This window comes from Sturnus vulgaris, chromosome 8 (genome assembly GCF_052056855.1).
Source record: "Sturnus vulgaris isolate bStuVul1 chromosome 8, bStuVul1.hap1, whole genome shotgun sequence".
In the NCBI taxonomy this organism is placed as follows: Eukaryota; Metazoa; Chordata; class Aves; order Passeriformes; family Sturnidae; genus Sturnus; species Sturnus vulgaris.
In genome coordinates this window covers 18,428,377-18,442,770 of record NC_142250.1, presented here as the reverse complement: position 1 = coordinate 18,442,770, position 14,394 = coordinate 18,428,377, and the positions used below count along the sequence as shown (strand labels likewise).

Genomic DNA, 14,394 nt, shown 5'->3' with positions numbered 1-14,394 from the left:
ACAATGGGCCCCAGGGCAACGAGGAGCTGCAAAGTCAAGCATACATCCTATACAAAGACTGAGGGCTGAAGATATGTTGTAGAAGCTGCTCGAGAGTTCCCACTGTGCTTCCTCTATTTGTAACATACAGCTACATATAACTAAAAACTCTAGGGGGAAAGCATCACTAGGTCTAATTCTCATTTGTGGCTAGAGCCGTTCATATAATTTTAGAACTGCAAAGGTAATAACTTCCTCTCAATACATAGATAACAGTCAAGACTCCCTTAGTCATGCACATCCCAGACTAAGGTTCACTAAACCATAGGCTCCAGGATCAACACTCCAGGGGACACTTTTTGTGATTCTAGGAGCCAGGCTTATGTTTAAAGTGCTTTTCAGTCCTTGGCTTTAAGAAAAACAAATTTTATAACCAAAAATTATTCACTGCACACTGTAAAATTTCTGATTCACAAGAAATTGCCTGTATTCTACACAGTGGGCCTGTGTGATGCTTTCATCTGACACATCTGGTAACAGCCACTATGTGGGATAATCACCTCATTAGATTAGACTGATTGTGTCAGTCCTGTGTTATCTACTCTAAAATAATTTCCTGTACACTGCTCTGCTCTTGAGCTTCCAAAACTTTTTGATCTCCTATCAAGTGAATGCCACTGGTGACCCCTGAAAAAATGTCTTAGGATCATCAAAATGACATGTGGCAGCCACTGGCTCTGCTTTGCCAGCAGAGCAGCACAAACCTCAACCCACCAGTTAAACAAAATCAGCGATTCAGAGCAGCACACACACATGCAGGAGAAGTACCTTCTTTTCCCCGCTTTGAAACTTTCCCGTATCACCTTTCCTCATGTCTCTTTTTTCTGTTTTACCTCCCTGAACAATAGCCATGAGCTCCTGACACAACTGGTTGTCCTCAGAGGAACCCACAGGTCTCCTTTCTGGGCTTGCACGCATGTCTAGCTGGGATGGTTTCAGGCAGCGCTCAACAGAGATCTTGGGGACAGCATGAGCACTCTGCTCAGCGTGGCTGCTGCCCTCTCCTGTCTTTTGGAGCCAGGCTTGGCTGGCACTGGTGTCACGCTGCTCTGCGAGGATGCTTTCAGGGCTCTCCACTGCCCAGTGAGAGGAGTTAGAGTAAGTCACGCTGGGAGAAGGGGAGTCAACAAACTTTTCTTCGCTTTGTGGAGTGGCCTGGTAGAAACTGCGGGCAGAGGATTGAGGTCTGGATGAGGAAGAGGGCAAAGGGGATTTAATGGACCTGGGAGTCGAGGAGCCAGAGAGATGAGAATGGTGGAGGCTGACTGTGGGGGAAGGGCTGGCTGCAGCAGAAGGCGAGAGATAGTCAGTGTGAGAGAGGGAGGCTTCAGGCGGAGGAGGCAATGGAGGAGTTATGGCAGGAGTGGTGCTGGGAGACACTCCCACGGTCAGAGCAATCCACTCGGATGTGACCGCCTGCACCTCTGGAGACAAAGCGCGGCGCGCAAAAGGCAAAGGCGGAGGAGTTGGAGTATGGAGCAGCTCAGAGCTGGGAGACTTGAAGGAGACAAAAGCAGGAGAGAAAAAGAAAGAAATGAACAAAAAAATAATAAAGGAAATACAAACCCAAGCAAAAGTAAAAGGAGAGAAAGAGCAAGTGTGGAAAGAAGCAGATCTGTGACCATATGCGTAAGTTTTCTACAGATGCTGTGCTCTGTTGGAGAACATGCTGTTCACAGCTACTCCACAGAGTCCAGCCTGTATCTGTGCTGCTAATACCTTCCTCCAGCCTTTGCCAGGATCCCAGACACAAAACACCTTGTGGCCTCTGACTTCTTACCATAAGCCCTAAGTCCTTCAGGGAGCGGTTGAAGCCACCATCATGACGGCAGAATGCAGCATTTGACTGGCCTGGAAGCAATAGCTGGGGACCTAGCAACTCACACTGCGGATCCAGCCAGAATTCATTGCTGCAATGAACTCTGACTTTATCCAACTCTAGCATGAGCAATGTCTGCTCCTCAGGATACACACATTGCAGAAGCTGTGCAGGAGAAAGGGATCAAAAAAGCCACCTGTGGCTATTTGCTCTTCAGATCACTTTAACAGGTCCTGTGTTTATAAGGGCAGAACATACTACCAAGTCCTGCCCTTAGCTTTTACCACCAGCAGCACTGGTGAGAACAGCTACATTAGCACTGGTCAGACTGTTTCTCAGTCCTCAGCCAAGTCAGGCAAAAAACTAGAGGGAGTACTGATTTTGTAGGGGAGGAATCAAAAGAATTGCAAAGGAAACTAAAAAATGGTGGATATGATCCCTTCCACCAAAGGGAGAAGCTTTCAGGAAGCTTGTGGAAGATAGGCCACATCTATGGAGAGGCTGCCAAGCTCATGGAAAAGCTCAGCTGACATCTACTTTGACTGAGAATCCCAAACAAGCAACAAGTTTTTCCTCTTTACTCAGTGGCTAAGACTAAAACCACTCCTTTTAGGTAAGATCCAGACAGACAACAGGCATGAGTCATGGCATCTTTTTTCCTAACCTTTCTGTACCATATATCCCTTCCTCCCAATCCCAATTCTCCATTTATATTTCTTGCAGTCTTGACCTTGTCTTAGTCCCATGGTTGAGAGGGAGATGCACCTTGTGGCCATGACCCAGACATGTATGCTGTCCTTCCTCTGGCATGAATATTGGCAGGATGGGAGCTAAACAAAGGGATTTAGAGACTCACTATCTCCCTGATAAGTTTGCCATGGCAAACATTCTGGTATTCCCATATAATTAATTACCTGCTGCCATTTTGATTTCTGCTTTGAACTGCATTATGGTTTATAGTGAATCTAATATTCATGGAAGATCCCAGACTGACCTGCTCTCAAAATGTGAGTTCATTTAGCAGCAGTTTCAAATAATACAGGCTGTTCTCCTGACCCTGTCTCCAAAAACCTTGATCATGAGTTAGATCCTACAGGGGCAGGTATACAGCTTAATTCAAGCTGACTGGGATCAATATAATGACTCTTGCAAACCATAGCACTTCTTAAAACCTTACAGACTATGACATTTCTAATGTAAAACTCCCCTCATCACAGTAAAGGTGTGTGAAGTATAAACACATAATCAGGAGAAGCTGGATCACTAATTCATTCAATCTCTGGCAGTGAAATTTAATCCCATGGCTGTGAACTGCGGCCCTTTCAACCTGGCCTGGATTCAAGCTACATATCAGAGATAAAAAGCTGAGTCTCCAAATCCCCAAATGATCCGTTCATTAACCTTTCTGGTAAATGAAACATCACCTTTTCCTGCAGTTGCAGCTTACTGCAGGGAGAGTGTGGCTTTATGGCACCAAATTCTAGTTTTAAATATAGGTTACTTTCAGCTATTGCTTCTTGCACAAGAATAGCACTATCCCAGTGTTTTGCAAGGTGTTGAACCTGGCTGCATCTAGTGGCAGTACCTGTGGTGAAGCTGTCATGCTGCGGCTGGGGGACAGGGACACTGGTGGGTCAGGATAGTCAATGGCATTTTTGACCACTGGCCGTTTGAGAACCTCCACGTAAGTGACAGGGAAGATGCCTTGGCGACTGGTGCCAGAGATTCTTCCTTCATACCAGTTCTCATCCACTCGTCGAATCAATGTGATCCTTTCACCCTGTGGGAAGGAACAGCAACGTGGCTCTGATTTTAACATGTTTCATCATTCCAATGCAGATTACATTTTTAATCTTGGTGCAGCTGACCTAAAATAATTGGTGGTTCTCAGCCTATTTCCAATTATCCTAACCCTAAACTCGGGGTGGGAATTATATTTTTCAGTTCAGAGAAAGAAAAAAATTACAGATCTTCTGGTGCTGACTTGGTCTGCCTGCAGACTCAGTTACACTGACATTTTCAAGACCCTACTTGCTAAATACAGTTCAAAATGGAAACCAGCAGCTTCAGGCTGACCATGAGATTTTCAGGTGTATGAGGTGTATAGAAAATATGCACATGTCTGCAGTTTAACCTAGGTCTCTCTAAGGTCTCTGCAGTTTTGCTGACAAACTGACTTCCAGAGCCTTAATATATACTGCAAGCCTCACCTTCATATATAATTAAAAGAGAAGATAGAGAAGATCTAATCTGAGCATCAAAACAGAAAGCTGGTTGAGATGGAGAAATTCTGCTACTTCATCTAAATATGGCTGACTTTGCTCTGAACAGCCATTACACAACCCCTTCCCACACCTTCACTCTGCAGTCAGGTTTAGCCAGTCACTTCAATACCACAGAACCTGGCTAGCTCAAGAATTTGGCTTGTAGTATGGGGAAGGTGAATCCAGTTTCCTTCTACTCTAAATCACTACTATCACGTAACTGTGTGCACCTCCACTGAACCTAATCAACCTGGAAAGACCTGTCACCAAGTATCTAATTTGCCAGAGCCAGGTTTGCAGCCCTTGTATTCAAAGTATCTTCTCAGTTCGACCTAAGGAAACAATTGGCACTTCTTGATTTAGCCCACCTGCAACAAAAACTGCAACGCACTACACAATGACTGTGGATTAAAAACATGGGTGATGAGGAGGAATCCTTCCTGAATAGAGAGTTCATTTTACTGGAGCGTTCATCTGGAAATTGCAAGTGCTAAAAAACATCATCATGTCTGGATTCAATTAATCAACACAACAGAAGTCCTACCTTCCTGAAGGACATTTCCACTTGGGTATCCCCATTGAAGTTAAACTTAGCAATAGCATCTCCATATTCCAATACTTGCAATGGTAACGGTTTTTTGGGTTGAGCCTTCTCAGCTGGTGGAAGGAACTAGAATGAACAAACAGAATCAGCTAAGTCTCATACACAAAGCCCATAAACTGGTGTCTGGCAGAAAGGGAGTGGACAAAGAACACCTGCAAGGAAAGCAGCTACCTCTACATATGATCGTGGGAAGATGCCAACTCTGCCATGGTGTTCACCTTCGAGCCAATTCTGGTCAATCTGCTTGTAAATGTAAACAATATCTCCTTTTTGCAGCGGAAGTTCCCTGTTAACAACACAAGCACTCCATCAGAACTTCATTGGAGGAGAACAGATGTGTTCTTTTTCTGTCCAGCAATCCCTAGGTACCAAGGTGTGCATAAGCATGTTGATACACATCATGATCCACCCAAAGCACAAGCTAAATGTTGAGGATTACTCTGTTCATATTGTGATGTGCAAGACCTCTCTTGTTCTTCGGGCATTCTGTCAAAAAAAATTGGCCTGTGAGGGCCCTACTAACCACATACTCTCCAGAAGCAACAGGGTCAAGCTCAAGCCAAATATGACACTGGCTACTTTCCATGTTGGATATGATGAGCAGCCCTCAATTCTTGTTTTGAAACAGTCATGTCACAAGTGCCTTCCAAAGAGACACATGATTTTAATCTGAGCTAGTTTGCTGATTAGATTAACATACTCACATGGCAAAGTTGATCCTGCAATGATTACACTGACGGTCAGCCTGTGGTTGTGCAATCACTGGCCTCAACTGGGCTAAAAATTGGAATTTCAATCCACAGGCTTCAGTGCTAAAATTATGAATGTCTGTGGCTTGAAGAACTGTGGCCAGCTCATACTAGGCTCATAAACTTACTACTTGGGTCCCCAGAGGAAAATAAACAACACAGCCTTTTCTAAGACAATTTTTACAAGCTCTGCTTTACTTTTGTCTGGCACTCTGGTACGTTCTACTCAAGAGACACAACAGCTACGCCTAATCTGCCTCAGTTTTATTATAGGTGCTGAGGAGATGCTATTTAAATTATTACATATCATCGCCTATGGAACATATAAAAAATATTCTCAGGACATTAGCTCATGAGTCAAAAACCAGCAGGTCCTTTACTGAATTCTGTTCTTCTTTCTTCCCTCCCTAGCAATGTTAAAATGAGAGCTTCTCCAGGCTTATGTTGAGAGAGAGGCTTTCCACACCTTCTCTTCACAGCAGTCTTCCCAAAAAAGAACAAGTAGTGCCATGGGATTCATCCAAAGGACCACAACAGGGCTTGGAGGTACAACAATGACATCTGAAACATCTGCTGATGTAGCCATAGACGCCAGGAGAGCAGTGACCACTCTGCACACTTCTATGTCCTGAATCAGGAAAATGCCAAGTCAGGGGCTCACATGCTTAAAGTTAGGCATCTGTTTAACTTCTGCTCATGGGCTATCCTTCCAACAGTGAAAAGGATGTTCCTCTCCTGTGGCTCCACCCACCCACAGGGCAGAGCATTCACTTGTTGCAGTAAAGAATGTAGGTTTGTCCTAAAAATCACGTGGGATAGAGATGCACTAAGAAAGAAGACATTTTCCTAAAGGTCCTTTAGATGCTATGACCTGCAAGGTTCATATTACTTTTCCCTGCCTTACTATGGATAACTTGCTTTGAGAACTGGAAAGACACCCTAAAACGTGAATCCAATTACATGACACTTCAAAAATGCTGCATCATAGGGGAAAAAGGAGGAAGAACACTCCAGGTAGGAACAGCAGGTTGTGTACTCACTTTAGTGTTTGTGCTTTAAAGTCAAACTTGGCTCTAGCAGGTCTCATCTGGAGATTAAAAAAAAAAAGAAGGCAAATCAGTATATTAAATTAATAATTAGGTTTTTAACCATCTTCTGAGGAAAATCACCCAAACTCTTCTAAAGCTAAGATTAGCATGGGGAGGAAATTGAATGCAGGTATTCTGCTACAAGCTTGTGTGCAACTGATACTACAGTCCAAATATGCTGGATGGGCATCTCCCACAAAGTGCCAACTTCTGGCACAGCAGTAATTAGGAGCTCTACAGGAAATGGATTTTACAGCAGTCAACTTTTAATGTGACTAACCCTGATGAATGAAAGCTGCTCCAGTAACTATAGTTACTGGGGCTCCAGGACCAAATATCTCTTGACATTTGAATGGAAAAGCAAAATATACTAGCTCAGAAAAACAGTAGGGTATTATTTGATAAAGCTCTTATTATTACCTGGCTCTGCTGAACACTGCAATGTGACCCATATACTCTGTATCAATTGGCAGGAAAGAGACAAAGGTGAAGAGGAAATATGAAGAAATTAGGTACATGTTTAAAAAAAGTCTTCAGTGGCTAAAGAACCAAAATGTATGTTGACAGCAGGCCAGGGCTCTAAAGATTTACTTGGTTGATTTTCTAACGGCCACAAAATATTCAGACAATTTTAAAGTCATTTTGGTAACAGAGCATAAAATACAAAGCAGTCACATTGATAAGGCTCCAGAGCATTTGAAACTAAAGGGCAGACAGGTGTACTCCATCCACATGGTGAGCACCTCACCCACCACTGCAGTGCAGCTCCTCTGGGGAAACAGAGCTGCTGTCAAGAGCCCAGCAGCAATCCATATGGGGCAGGAAAGACATTTGGCCACAACACTTGGACACAACATCCAGCCCTCCAGAAAAGTGCCTTGGGCTCATGGAAAAAATATGTACCTCTTCCTTTGTCTCTTTCAAAAAGTCCAACCAGGTTGTACGTAGTGAAACATGCAGACACTTTTTTCTGATTGCTTCTAAAGGACATTAAGCATATTTCAAGAGAAGAAACAATTTCTAAATTGTAATATTTCTAAAAAAAACCAAACTATGTGACAGCCGCATGGCCAGGATCAACAAGACATGAAGTTTCTAAGCATAAGGCACAGACAAGAAGACAATGTAGCAATATGATGCAAAAGATGTAGAACGCCTTTGATTGACTAAGTAGCTGATATTTAAAGGCATGCATCACAGGTGTGCACCAGCAATTCTCAGCAGGCATGCTTTAATATATGCAGCTTGGTATAGAGATATCAATTAATTTACCAGGCATAAAAGTCAAAGCAGATCTAAATGAAGCCAGAATGGGAAAGGGGAAGGTGGAAAAAAAAACAACAAATGACATTTCTCTGAAGAGCTAATGTCGGCCTAAAGCACAACATTGTGAGAGGCAATTATTGCTTTGGGTCAAGCAGCAGACTGAGGTAACTAAAACAGACCTCTGACCCAGATTTCCTCTTTGCTGTATCGTCTACATTTAGGAGGTCCCCAAATCGTTCATTAGTGATAAACTGATGGTGCGTTGGAATAACCCCTGTGTGCCTTCTAGCGGCAATATCAGCTTCTTCTTGCTCACGTTTAAGCCGTCTCTGGTCCTCTAAAAGTTTCTGCCATAAAATTGCATAAAATGGGCAGTAAATAATTTAGTTAAAGGCATTCAAAAGCTGCCATAAATGTGACTTAAGATTCATGAGGTCCCTGCAAATAGCTGGAGCTTTACAGTTCAGTATCAAATATTGTTTCTACTAACTAAATAATATCCTTTCGTTTTACAAACACAGAAGGTACATCACCATATGGCATAACTGAAATCTAGCTCATACAGAGGATCTGATCCAAAGCTCATGGAAGTCAATGAGGAGTTTTTCTAAGTTTTGGGCAGGTCTTAGGAGCTTCTAAGAAGATTGCTGATAATGCAGAGAACTGATCCAAACTCCCTTCAACCAAAAAGAAGTATCTCTCCTTGACTTCCAAGAGACCTGAATCAGTCCCATTGAGTTCTGAGACCAAATTCTCCTAAGCCTTGCAAGGAGCTTGGGAGAGTGCCTAACCACATTTAGGTTCTCCCATACTTCTTTTGGGCTCATGTAACACACTTTGTAAGATAAAGTAAATAAACACCTAAGAATTATTTTGGATTTCTAAAGTCTCTAGCACATTAAATGGAAACATACATTCTTGTGTATCTGCACAGAAGGTTTCTTCCACCTTCTGAGGCTGACTGTAGGCTGAAGAGTTCAGCTGTGTGCTAACTCATTTGAAACCAGAAGGTCTTTCTGAATTCAGGTTTTTGATCTTACATGAATTTTCATGCTGGATTTTGGAAGTGGGGGAACTACTAACTTTCACAGGAGAAGACAGCAAAAAATTTTTTTCACATAGGAATAAGAGCAGGTTTTACCTATTTCAAAGCACATATAAACATCATCTGAACTCAGAACGTTGACACTAAAAGCAAAACCCCCAGTCAGGAGAATTTAATTCCACCTTCCAGGAAAGTAAGCACTTTATAACTTCTTTAACTCACTTGAATACACTCAGTATTACAGTATACAGTCAGTATAATACACTGCTTAAAAGTCTATGTGGCTTTCCTATTATTTCAGCTTGTCCCACTGTTACCCAGCCATTTCAAAAAGAACTGCTACATTCTGTTGACAACAATTTCAGACACCATAAAGAATTCTAGTTTGCACTGGGGGAAAACTTAACACTCTGATAGCTTAAAACATCTTATACTTGCTGTTCAAAACTTGAGGACCCCCACAGGAAAAACAGTGTTTTCACCAGTTTGATTAATACTGACTCAAGTGGCTTGCATGAAGAACCATTACAGATTACCAATCTTTTTCTGCAAGTACTAGGGTGTTGTACCACTTCTCACATACATTTCCAACCTTTTTATATTACTTAAATCCCCTATATGTAATTTTGCAATTGATAAGAACTATCAGGTTTATTTGAAACAAGCTGAACTGGATTATACACATTATACAACAAATCAGTGGCAGAGAGTATTGAAAGTAAAACATACTAGTTACTACTTGTTACTCTAACTTCCAGGACACATAGCCATGGACATATAAGCTGTCCTTATGTAAAGCTGAATGCTGTATTTATTGCTACGACTGTTGCAAGGCCATAAAGGAGGGCATTACCTCTTTATCATCATGCCGCCTGCGGAGAATTTCTTCTGGAGTTTCCATGTAATCAACTGGTGCAAAATACCTTGGTGATTCTGAATCTACTTCAAAACAACATAAGGAAGTTAAAATACACATGGATTTATCTAACATAACCAGAAAGGAAAAAAATAGATATTTTTAAACAATTTGTTTCCATTATGCCAGTAAGCATTCTCAATTGCTATTGATGATATTGCCAATCAGATGTTGAAAATTTATCCATTTTCATTTTTTTCCCTTTTGGGCTGTACATGTGAACAAAGATCCAAGAACAGGGAGAAAATAATGATACAGGAAAGAGTAAAGACATAGAACAACTTTGTGAAAAAAAGATTCACTGCCATCATCATGATTTGGCATTTTACTGTTGAGAAAAGTTTAATACACACACGCACACACACACACACACACACACACACAACTAGACCTTGAGAAACTACTCCTTAAAGCAAATCATCTGGGTTTGGTTTATAATTCCCACGTGTGTAAATGATACAGGACTAGAAATATCTCATGTTGAGATTCTTGCATCCCCAGAGCTGCTTGAGAGATAAACTGAACCTGATGTGATTGGAAAAGCAGCGGAAATCGTTTCTCAGAAGTGCAGCTGTTAACAAGCCTTGAACAAAACTGCTCAGCAAGACACGCGAAAGGACATTAGACACACTAGGGGGAAAAAAAACCAGAGAGTCAGGGAGTGTGAAGGTGGGACGTAAAAATGCAAGGGTTATGGAAGAAAGGAGGAGAATGGAAGAAAGAAGACAGATAAAGGGACACCGGTAAAGAACACAAAAACCACCTCCTAGGTACGTCCCAAGTTCACTTTGCGGGTTGTTGTTTGTGTCCAGGCTGTGGTAGAGGGCATATGAAACAGGGTTCCCATTGTTTAAGGAATCAGGAGTGTCAGCCCGGCCCACGAAGCTATCCCGGCTAGATCCCATGCTGGGGAAGTAGCTAAGCCTCTCCACAATGTCAAAGGAGGACAGGCGCCTGGGAGCAAGAGGCCCGCTTCTGGAGCAAGCTTGGTGCTGGGAGTGCTGGCTCTTGTTTCCTACACTCCCCTGCAGCTGCATGGGGTCGTCTGGGTTCTCAGGGCTGGGCACTGCCAGGCTTGCCAGGCAGTCTGGGGGCGGAGTTCTGCAGGCTTTGTGTTGGAAAGGCTTTTTCAATCGGAATGGGAGTGGGCTCATTAGGTACACATTTCTGGGGAGCATGTGCCTGTCCCCATAGACATCCCCTTTAGAATCAGGGCTCCTAGAGGACTGCTGCTGTTCATGCCTTCGGATGGTAGTGAACCTGGTGTAGGAAGCCGGGCATGCGCCTTTGCATCTGTTGGTTTTATGCTTCTGAGGCCCATTCAGGTTGCTGCTGCTGCTGCCACTGTCATTGGAGGCATTTGAGAGAAGATCTATCTCATCAGTGCAAGCTGAAAGTGTGTCCATAGGGATGACATCACTGACATCCGAAGCCGTGTCCTCCACGTTGCTGCAGGAGCGGGAGGATTTATCTGCAAAGCTGGCAACATCCTTCTCTTCTTGATGTGCTTTTGACAAATCCAGAAGAATCTCTGCAGAGTATGCAGCGCTCAGACAAGTTTTAGACTGAAGAGAAGTGGTGGGTTTGGTTTGCCCAATGGAAAAGTCAAGCGAGGGCATTGATCGGGATCTCTGGATCAGCTGCTCAAAGGCACTGATACGGGAGGAAACGGTGTCTTTGGGGATCTGCTCTGAATCCTCTCGACTAAGGCTGTGCTCTACCCTGTCCTTGGCTTCACTCTCAAACTGAGATGCAATATCCTTCACGCTGCAGGAGACTGTGTCCAAATGGATCCTGGACCTGTTGATCTGGTGCATGTCTTTATAGAGTGTTGTAAATTCCATCCCACTCTTTTTGGAGGCAGCAAACAGGTAGCCTTTCCTAGAGTTGGTGCCATACTCCTGCAGGCTCATGGTACTGCCAGACTTGATGGCATACTCTTGCTTAGACTTCATCAAGATATTTTCTATGCTTTCCCCTATGTCTACCATGAAAGCCTTTTTATTATCAAACAAGGCAGTGGAGCTACGAAGGTTTTCGCAGCTTTGAGCTTTCTCATGAGACAGCAAGATACCCGTCTTGTCCTGCACAAGAACAGCTGGAGCTGCTAGTTTGGGTTTGAATTTGGAAGGGAGGATTTCAGTAATGCAGGCTTTGGCAGCTGATAAGGGCTTCTTATGTTTACATGCGTGACCTAACATACCGGTATGACTAGCGTTAAAGGTTCGGCTATTAACTGAAGAGGGTGCGGTCATATGAGCATTCCCACCTTTACGATCCACTGGTAAGCATGCAGAATAAAATAAATACAACCTGTTAGCTTAAGTGCTAGAAAGCTTTTGAGAAAGGAGAAAGAACATGCTTGGATTTCATAAAATGCACCTTAGAGAAACAAAATTCCAAAACATAAAGAAAAGCAGGAAGAAACTGCAAAACAAGCCACGCTTACAGGAGTAGGTGAGTGCTGCTAACATTTCTAAAATGAGAGGCTTGGCCAGAAGCAAATCTGGAGCACTTTTAAGGTACCCTCCTAAAAAGTGCTAAGCATCATGAACTTCCAGGGAAGCTGTGGCACCATGGAAAAGGGCAGCTGAACTCTGGGCAGGATCAGGGTGTCAGCAAGAATGCAGAGACACTAACATTGCACAAATGGCTTAATACCAAGCCTGTAATCACACCTACTATGGTCTCACCACAGTGCTTGCCAAACAGTTTATTCCTGGGAGGGAGAAAACAGTCGGAGGCTGATTGTGCTAGCACAAGCGCACCACATCAGCTGACCTTGCCCAAGAGATGCCTGCTTAGACATTCCCCATACTAGGAATAAGCTGAATGTCCTTCAGACAATGTGGTTGGCAACGGTTGCTTTAAAATTCAAGGAGTCAGATCAGGACATTCTTTTTTTTTTTTTTAATAGGATTCAGTCTGGTTTCAGCTTAGACTGCAGTTTTTAGGTCTGTTTCCGATTTGAGTTCAAATTCAAATGTCAAAATAGCCATTCAGATTCAATTGCAGTTTGGGGAACTGTTTGAACAGATTTTTTTGTTTAGATCCAGTTTGATTCCCTGCCCTACAGGCCTGACAAAATGCTGAAAACCAGCTGGAAGATGGAGACAGAGAGACCTTTTTGGTATGATGTACTATTTTTAGGGAGAGCAGTTCAGAAACCCAGCACATTCCTTCTCCAGTCCTCTCCCCATCTCAAGCCATTTTTAGGTTGAAGCTGGCTCAGAGATACATTCCCCAGTACAATTCCCTGATGGGAGTCATGCTCTTCCTTGTCTCTTTTTGAGAGTCTGCAACAGGGAGGGAAGAGGAGGAGATTGGTCTCTTCTGGCTCACATTCCTGGAGCCTGCAGGGCTGGTTCAGCCAGCAATTGCTGGTTCAGTGTCAGCAGGTTCAGTGTCAGTGCATTCTCTGCACACCTCTGGCAGGCAGGAGGCTGTGGAGCATAGGGCACCAGCTACACCAGGGTAGCCAGGCCAGCAGACTGACATGGCCTGCTGAGATACTGCTGTGGGAAGAACAGAAAAGGCAAAGAAGGGCTCTAGAATGGTAAGGAAGTAGGAGCAGATGGATAGCAAGGCCAGCCTAAGCAGCCTTGAGGAAGAACGTGAGGGTGTGGGCTGTGGCTGAGGTGCTGAATGGAGGGAGCTGGTCTCTCTAGAGAACAGGAACCTGGATCAGTTAAAGGCATCATTAAAAATATTGGCCATTTTGGTCTGAGAGAAAAAAAGGAGGGAACACTGGGGATGGCAAAGAGGAAGGACAGCATAATTCTCAACTGGCTTGAATAGTACTCTAAATCTTGCAACAGTTTGCCCATATCACCTGGCTTTGGACACTGTGCAGAACAGAGGAGAGGTTAGTGTTCTAACCACCCACCTTTTGTGGAAGCAGAGCTTGAAGGTCGCTTGAGACCACTCAGCCCCTGGAATGGGATATCTCCACCCTCCAGCACACTCTTGTAAATCTGCCTTTCATTCTCCAAGGCAGCAGGGTCCCCCAGAGCTAGCTCTGACTCCCTCTTCACTGCATGGTAGTTGGGTGAATAAGTGGAGCTGGAATACACAAAAATAAAAAGGAGAGGGACACCAGGAGGTCACACCTGTTTGCTGAGAGCTTTCATGTAAAGTAAGAGAAAACCACACTTGTGAATGCAGAATAGACTGTGTATGAAGAACTGGTGCTGATGAAGAGGTTATGAATACATGGCAATAGTGTTCTGCATTTGGCACTACTGAAGCATCCTCTTCCACTTGAGGGAACTCTCCAGTCTTAGTCCCCCAGGAAACAGGCAGCAGGAAAGCACTCCTCTATTTTACAAATGAGACAAAGTCCCAGAAATGATGTACAATTTCTTTGCAGACACAATGAAATTCACTGGCTAGCTGGAAGTACACCAAACCTTCCAGCTTCCAGGTCTCTCTCCTTAAACACCAGCCATGCCTGTCCCATGCTTACAAAGCACAGCTGCTCAGGAAGTCATCTCACCCAGTTCTGCCTCCCAGTCAACACTACAGCTCAAGATTCCCCAAGCAGTTTCTGAAGCCCATTGGTGAGGGACTGTAGAGAAGCAATAGTAAAGGGCTGTAGATTCTAT

General features: G+C 43.6%; 1 protein-coding gene across 50 annotated transcripts in view; it reads right to left on the bottom strand.

Annotated features, from left to right (window-relative positions):
• SORBS1 (sorbin and SH3 domain containing 1) overlaps nucleotides 1-14,394 on the bottom strand; it is a 162,720-nt gene that overhangs the window by 11,379 nt on the left and 136,947 nt on the right. For 41 of the 50 annotated variants that reach the window (XM_088169005.1, XM_088168978.1, XM_088168985.1 and 38 more), the window contains 9 exons: nucleotides 13,677-13,852; nucleotides 10,554-12,071; nucleotides 9,728-9,813; nucleotides 8,009-8,176; nucleotides 6,516-6,562; nucleotides 4,898-5,012; nucleotides 4,667-4,792; nucleotides 3,444-3,638; nucleotides 808-1,536 (listed from right to left, as the gene is read on the bottom strand). In XM_088169005.1, coding sequence (XP_088025131.1) covers nucleotides 808-1,536; nucleotides 3,444-3,638; nucleotides 4,667-4,792; nucleotides 4,898-5,012; nucleotides 6,516-6,562; nucleotides 8,009-8,176; nucleotides 9,728-9,813; nucleotides 10,554-12,071; nucleotides 13,677-13,852 — 3,160 coding nt within the window. The remainder of the gene's footprint in view (nucleotides 1-807; nucleotides 1,537-3,443; nucleotides 3,639-4,666; nucleotides 4,793-4,897; nucleotides 5,013-6,515; nucleotides 6,563-8,008; nucleotides 8,177-9,727; nucleotides 9,814-10,553; nucleotides 12,072-13,676; nucleotides 13,853-14,394) is intronic. The other 9 variants (XM_088169018.1, XM_088169019.1, XM_088169021.1 and 6 more) reach the window with 5 other exon arrangements.